The 7,500-nt window shown below is 37.9% G+C and overlaps 1 protein-coding gene across 5 annotated transcripts in view; it reads left to right on the forward strand.

Moving 5' to 3' along the window:
* The window catches only part of LOC125649019 (cytoplasmic dynein 1 heavy chain 1-like), a 59,049-nt gene that overhangs the window by 25,421 nt on the left and 26,128 nt on the right, over positions 1-7,500 (forward strand). For all 5 annotated transcript variants that reach the window (XM_056164436.1, XM_056164438.1, XM_056164439.1 and 2 more), the window contains exons 46-58: positions 340-543; positions 776-943; positions 1,105-1,338; positions 1,815-1,989; positions 2,125-2,278; positions 2,547-2,712; positions 2,961-3,124; positions 3,323-3,509; positions 3,773-4,036; positions 4,629-4,933; positions 5,625-5,907; positions 6,073-6,252; positions 7,225-7,378. In XM_056164436.1, coding sequence (XP_056020411.1) covers positions 340-543; positions 776-943; positions 1,105-1,338; positions 1,815-1,989; positions 2,125-2,278; positions 2,547-2,712; positions 2,961-3,124; positions 3,323-3,509; positions 3,773-4,036; positions 4,629-4,933; positions 5,625-5,907; positions 6,073-6,252; positions 7,225-7,378 — 2,638 coding nt within the window. The remainder of the gene's footprint in view (positions 1-339; positions 544-775; positions 944-1,104; positions 1,339-1,814; positions 1,990-2,124; positions 2,279-2,546; positions 2,713-2,960; positions 3,125-3,322; positions 3,510-3,772; positions 4,037-4,628; positions 4,934-5,624; positions 5,908-6,072; positions 6,253-7,224; positions 7,379-7,500) is intronic.

Consider the following 7,500-nt stretch of genomic DNA (forward strand, 5'->3'; position numbering starts at 1 on the left):
AGATGATCCCTATTGATTTTGAGGTCACATGGTCAAAGGTCAATGGTTAAACTGGACATAGTAATATATTGTCTCCCATATTTTAAGAATTATTTGCTTGATTGACACCAAAGCTGGTACACAGGTACAGCATAAGGAGTAGATGACCCCTATTGATTTTTAGGTCACTTGGTCAATCCACTCCAGACATTGGAAGATATTGTCTGCTCAATATTTCGAATTGGTGATACTACTTTCAATCAAATTACGCATGTGCATAACCCTTTTCAATTTTGCACAATGGGGGGCATAGATGTGTTACAAACATCTCTTGTTCATAACTGTATGGATATTTTTCAGGTACAGAGAGACTGTGTAACCGTTTTGGCTCCAAATTTTACATCTGATGGACTAGTAAACCGCGCATTGGAGTATGCGATCAGTTTGGATCATATTATGGACTTTACTCGTTTAAGAGCTCTGAGTTCTCTTTTCTCAATGATCAACCAGGGAATCAGAAACATTTTATCCTACAACAACACTCATGTAGACTTTCCAATGCAGGTAGAGACTTACTGTTACACATAGATTGCATCTATCAGATGTAAATAAGAAAAATTCTGATATCTAAAGAGTTGATCATTACAAAAGTTCTGGAGTTTTTGAGTTATTCATAGTGCATTTATGAAGTTTGGATGTTTTTGAGTTATTTATGAAGTTTGGATGTTTTTGAGTTATTTATGAAGTTTGGATGTTTTTGAGTTATTTATGAAGTTTGGATGTTTTTGATTTACAGCAAGACCAAGTGGAGAAATACATCACAAAGTACCTGATTTATTCCATTCTCTGGTCCATGGCGGGAGATGGACGTCTGAAGAGTCGACAGGAACTGGGAGATTTCATCCGTGGAATCACAGACATTTCACTTCCTCCCACCACCAACCAACTCATCATTGACTTTGAGGTAGCTTTAAATTCTTTCTTCAAAATATGATACATGTGAAATGATGAAAAAAATTGTTTCAGAGAAGATTTTGTAGTCGAAATTTATTTTTCAAAGCTAATGGAACACTGCAAGTGTGAGAAAGACATAGAGATAATTTGTGCTGTTTATATGTAATTTAGGTGTCCATTTCTGGAGAATGGATTCCATGGCAGTCCAAGGTCCCAGTGGTGGAGGTGGAGACACACAAGGTGGCGGCCCCAGACGTGGTGATCCCCACCATCGACACCGTCAGACACGAGGCCCTGCTGTACACCTGGCTGGCAGAACATAAACCCCTTGTCCTGTGTGGCCCTCCAGGCTCAGGAAAGACTATGACCTTGTTCAGTGCACTCAGATCTTTGCCTGACATGGAGGTAAGTTAAAATGTTTTGATATGCAGTGGTGACAGCATTTCTGCTATGGGCTTTTACGATCAAAAATTTGTCTCACACAATTACATGTAACTTCTTCTCAAACTGTTGGGTCTATTTCAACAAAACTTGGTACTGAACAATTTTGAATGAAGGGGATTCAAATCTTTTCAAATGACAGGCCACACACTCTTCGAAGGGGAGATAATTGAGAATTGCAGAAATTGAGTGTTTTTAGCCTCTCTAAAATGTTTCAATATCAATGACTGGGCAAGTTCAGTGATATAGATTATACATGTACTGTACAAGAAAGGGGGCATTGCTAGTTCAATCCTTTCAGAAATTATAAAATTATTTGTAATTGCATAAGCTGATTGAATTATGAACTACAGCAACAAAACTGTGTCATAGATGTGCTTCTCTTGAACTGGACTTGTTGAGAAGAAGATAAATTAAGGTTTATATTCCTGTTTTAACAGGTGGTTGGCCTGAACTTCTCTAGTGCTACCACTCCAGAACTGCTGCTGAAAACATTTGACCAATACTGCGAGTACAGACGTACTCCTAATGGAGTTGTCTTGTCTCCCATACAAATGAACAAGTGGCTGGTTCTCTTCTGTGATGAAATCAATCTGCCAAACATGGACAAATACAGTAAGTACATTGAGTATAGTATGATACTGAATAGTAAATTGAGTTTCTCTCCTGTTAAACTTTAAACAGCTTATATTGTTCTGTAACCTGCACAATCATTTGAAACTGTTTTTTATTGCGAGATTTCCTTTTCAGATACCCAGCGTGTGATTTCCTTCTTAAGACAGATGTTAGAACATGGAGGATTTTACCGTACTTCGGATCATACCTGGGTTAAGTTTGAACGGATGCAGTTTGTGGGAGCCTGTAACCCTCCTACTGACCCAGGCAGAAAGCCGCTGTCTCACAGGTAACAGGAAACTGTGGGTTCACACAGAAATCAAGGGGGGGCTAATCTGTGATACATTAAATCGAGGGAAGAAGGGGGGATATGCTACAATGTATGTTTCTAAAACATTTCTTGGCTTTTTCTTTTGACATCACTTTGTGCGATACAATTCAGAATCCAATTTTTAGTAGGTGTGTGCAAACATCCAGTGGTTTTTGTTATGGGCTCCTTCACAATATTTGTATGTACATGTTTGTTTGCTACAGATTTCTCTTGTTTGACGTTGCAGGTTTTTGAGACATGTCCCAGTGGTGTATGTAGATTACCCAGGAAAGATTTCCTTGACACAGATTTACGGAACATTCAACAGAGCGATGCTTAGACTGGTGCCAAGCCTGAAGCCTTATGCTGAACCTCTGACAAACGCCATGGTGGAGTTCTATCTAATGTCACAGGTGAAAAGTCATTGTCAAACTTAATCATACAGGAAACAGAAGATGTATTGTATTGGAACTGTTCAGTACTTCTGAACTTTTCAGTAGTTTATGTTAGTATGAAAACCAGAAATAAGATAAAACTTCCAAGACTGATATAAATAAAGGGATAAGATACTGAATTTGCTGTATTAAATGGAATTCTTGGATGTTATTGCATTGCTTTTATGAATGTAAATAGTATTTTTTTGAAATTATTCTGTTGTCAGGAGCGCTTCACACAGGACATGCAGCCTCACTATGTTTACAGTCCGCGTGAGATGACCAGGTGGGTCCGGGGTATTTGTGAGGCCCTCAGACCTCTGGACAGCTTAGAAGTAGATGGTCTTGTCAGAATTTGGGCACACGAAGCTCTGAGGCTGTTCCAAGACAGGTGAGAACAAGTAGTTCAATACTTTGGTAGTTCAGACCCAGAATTCTTATTTTGTCTACCTAACGTTTTGTAAATTTTAAATTTAAAGTCACCTAACGTTTTGTAAATTCAAAGTCAACTGTGTTATGTACAAGGACTGAGATTACAAGAGAGGTATGTGCATGTATTTATACAAGAGTTTACTGTGGGTGTGCATAGGTTGATTGAAGATGAGGAGAGACAATGGACTGATGAGAATGTGAATGCTGTTGCTCTGAAGAACTTCCCTAACATCAACCAAGAGACAGCCCTTAGAAGACCCATCTTGTTCAGTAACTGGTTGTCCAAGGATTATATACCAGTGGATAGGGAGAAACTGAGGGAATATGTGAAAGCCAGGTTGAAGGTATGGCCATTTTCCTATTTTGGTTTGGAGCATTTCCATGTTTTGATGCAACAGTTATAGAGACTTTAACCTGACATTTGTATGTCGTGTGAAATTCGTGTTCACTTCAAAAGCAAAATGATATAATCTGACCATTCATGTGTATTCTCTCTGATGTACATAAAAAATTGAGTGTCCATTTGGAGCTTCCTGCAGTCGTATTTATGGTGTACAGAATTGAAAGTTTGTCAAATTAAGGAATAAAATGATTGTGATCTACATAGGTCTTCTATGAAGAGGAATTGGATGTCCCATTGGTGTTGTTTGACGAGGTTCTCGACCATGTGCTGAGAATTGACAGAATTTTCCGGCAACCACAGGGTCATGTTCTGTTGATAGGAGTTAGCGGATCAGGAAAGACAACTCTGTCCAGATTTGTGGCCTGGATGAATGGACTAAGTGTTTATCAAATCAAAGTGCATAACAAATACTCTGCAGCAGACTTTGATGAGGATTTAAGAAATGTTCTGAGGAGATCTGGATGCAAGGTATTTAAAATTATCACATTTAGATGATAATGAAATAAGCATTTACAGTGTGGTTAGGTAATCATTAAAAATTGTAGAAATAATGAGTCGCATTACAGCGGTAATTTATTGGTGCATACAGAAAAGCCGTTGTCCATCATCTTCCAGAAACAATTATACAATACATTGAATTTCAACAATTCCAACTTTCAATGCCATGTTTTTGAACAAGGTACATGTATATTCAGATTAAAACAAAAGAAATAAACAACAGACAAAATCAGTGAAAAAATATAGATTTGGATGAATCAGTTGTATTATGACAAATTCATTTTATTGTAGAAATCTCAATAGCAATGAAACTTTTTATAGGGAGGATTAAAGGCATCCATATTTGCGAAATTAAAATCACGATTGTTACTGGAGTTTTTATCTAGTTCATGTTTATATCTTTAAAAGCAGGTGATTCTGATGCAGCACTAACTTTATTGTTTCCTTTATACATGTGATGCATAGTACAATGTTTTCAAGTATACATGTATATATAAAAAGAATTTCAGAAGTTCTGTAGTTAAACAGTAGTACAGTGTATATGTAATGCTTTGTGTAACAGGACGAGAAGATTGCCTTCATCATGGATGAATCCAACGTGTTGGACTCGGGATTTCTAGAGAGAATGAACACATTGCTGGCCAATGGAGAGGTCCCTGGTTTGTTTGAGGGAGATGAATACACCACACTGATGACTCAGTGCAAGGAAGGTGCCCAAAGAGAGGGACTTATGTTAGACTCGGGAGAGGAACTCTATAAGTGGTTCACGGGACAGGTGACCAAGAATTTACATGTAGTGTTTACCATGAACCCCTCGTCTGAAGGACTTAAAGATCGAGCGTCCACCTCTCCTGCTTTGTTCAACAGGTAATCATTGTGAATGAGGCACTTATCTGTATACTGGCTTTTTATGCTCCCGTAATCAGAGATTCGGGGGCGGATGGTCTTTTTTGTCTGTTAGTTTGTTTGTCTGCAGAAACTTTAACCATAACTTTTGAATGATTAGTGACAGGGCTTTCATATTTCACATGTGTATTCCTTGTGACAAGGCCTTTCTTTTGTTAACAAAATTTTTGACCTCATGATCTTGGAGTTTGACCTACTTTTGAAAAACTGTAACCTTGGCCATAACTTTTAAACGGTTAGTTTTAGGGCTTTCATATTTCACCTGTGTATTCCTTGTGTCTGTCAAAGGTGCAGAGTTTGTACAATGTACAATGTACATGAACACAGGAAATAATCAGGGATGTTCCAAATTGTTGGAAAATGACAAAGAAAGGGTAATTTGATGCTTATCAAAGACATTACTGAACTGGGTATATTATATGATAGATTGAATCTCAAGGATTCAAGTTAGATGAGGGGGGACCTCGATGTCCGTTCATTTGTTTTACTACACTCTGTATTGTGAAATTGTATGCTTTTATTTGCATCATATTTATGAAACATGTTTATATTAGCAACATGTAAATATGACCTGGTATATATTATGAACCAGCTTGTCAATATTGCTATTATCATCTTTATCACATGTATAAGCATCATCCCTCATCTACAGGTGTGTCCTGAACTGGTTTGGCGACTGGTCCAATGGAGCCCTGTACCAGGTTGGACGGGAATTCACAAACAAAGTCGACCTGGAGAAGGGGAACTACTTGGCGCCCGAGAACATCCCGGCCATGCACAACCTGCCTGTCATCCCGTCCCACCGCGAGGTGGTCATCAACGCTTTTGTGTTTGTTCACTTGTCGCTTCATCAGGCTAATGCCCGTGTGCTGAAGAGAGGGGGAAGAATCACAGCCGTGACTCCCAGGCACTACCTAGACTTCATCAATCACTTTGTAAGTGTGTAATTACTGAGAAATCTTCATAGCCAAAAAGTTGCATCATTCAGTTTTAGATCACCAGAAAATACTCCTGTTCTTTGTGATTTTCTGTTTGTAATTATTTTACTTCAATCTGTAATTCTATGCTTGTAATCAATTGACATACTGTATTCTTAAAAGGCCAAGTTGCACAATGAGAAGAGATCAGACCTGGAGGAACAACAGCTTCACCTGAATATTGGTTTACAAAAGATCAAAGAGACCGTGGATCAGGTGGGAGATCTACAGAAGTCTCTGTCAGTCAAGCGATTGGAATTGGAGGAAAAGAATGCCGCTGCCAATGCCAAGCTCAAACAAATGGTGAATTCTGATTAGGAGTACTGTACATATACATTTTGTTCATAGCCATTGAATAACAAAATACTGTAGAATCATTTAAATTCATGGGGGTAAATTTTTGTGGATTGCTGAATTTTTACGGGTTCGTGGGGACGTAATTTTGTGGATTTATATATTTGTAAGATTCTTGTATACTAGTTGTCTTTATTCGTTGAGGATGTAAATTTGTGGGTGAGGGGTACCCACGAATTCCACGAAAATTGAGCCACCACGAATTCTCATGATTCCACTGTACATGTATACTTAGAAATCTGTTATGTTATATTATAAAGACTTTCTTTACAACTAGGATTAGATGTCTTAGGGTGTGTTTACACATACCTCCTTTGGTGATTTGACAATACGCTGGTTTCGAGATACACCCGAGTTATTTCCCTTTGGAGAACTCTCGTATATAGTGAGGCGTGAAACAATTTGTTTACACGCGGGAGTGGGACTAATATCCATCACTGCGTAAGTGAATGTACTCAGTAAGTTTCTCATACACTGTTAGATCACCCGAATTCGACTGATACACAAACTAAGTAAGTTATAAGTATTTAGGGAGTAATCAAATACATAGAATTCTTATCATATCACGTTATTTCGTTGGTCATAAGTACCATATCTAAGAAATTACTTGCAAATATGACATTGTTTTTATGTTTCCACTTTAGTAAAACATTTCTTTTGATAGTATATTGTATTTCCCACATTTACATATTAAAAGAGAAGCCGTTTTTAATACATTTCATCATCTTCCTCGCTGACTGTAGGTCCACTCTGTCCCACTTTGTCATTCAAAGTTCCACTAAATGCACCTCCTACACAGAAGAGTTTGTATCTCGAAACTGGCGTATTAACAGATATATATGTACGTGTAGATAATCAAAAGCAATTATTGTTCAGATTGTCAACTACGTGTTACTAGAAGTTGGTGATTTTTAAAATTAGGTGAAAGACCAACAAGAGGCTGAAGCAAAGAAGGTGATGTCCCAAGATATTCAGACAGCTTTGATGGAACAGACCAAGGTGATTGATGAGAAACAGCACGACGTCAAGGCTGATCTGGCACAGGTAGAACCTGCTGTCATTGAGGCGCAACAAGGTCAGTCAATTACACACTTGTACAGATGATGATGATAATTATGAAATGTTGATATACAGCGATACTTGATGGAAAAATTCATGAAGAACATGTAGATGTACAGTGTATCTAATTCATCATTT

This window comes from Ostrea edulis, chromosome 5 (assembly GCF_947568905.1).
Source record: "Ostrea edulis chromosome 5, xbOstEdul1.1, whole genome shotgun sequence".
Lineage (NCBI taxonomy): Eukaryota > Metazoa > Mollusca > Bivalvia > Ostreida > Ostreidae > Ostrea > Ostrea edulis.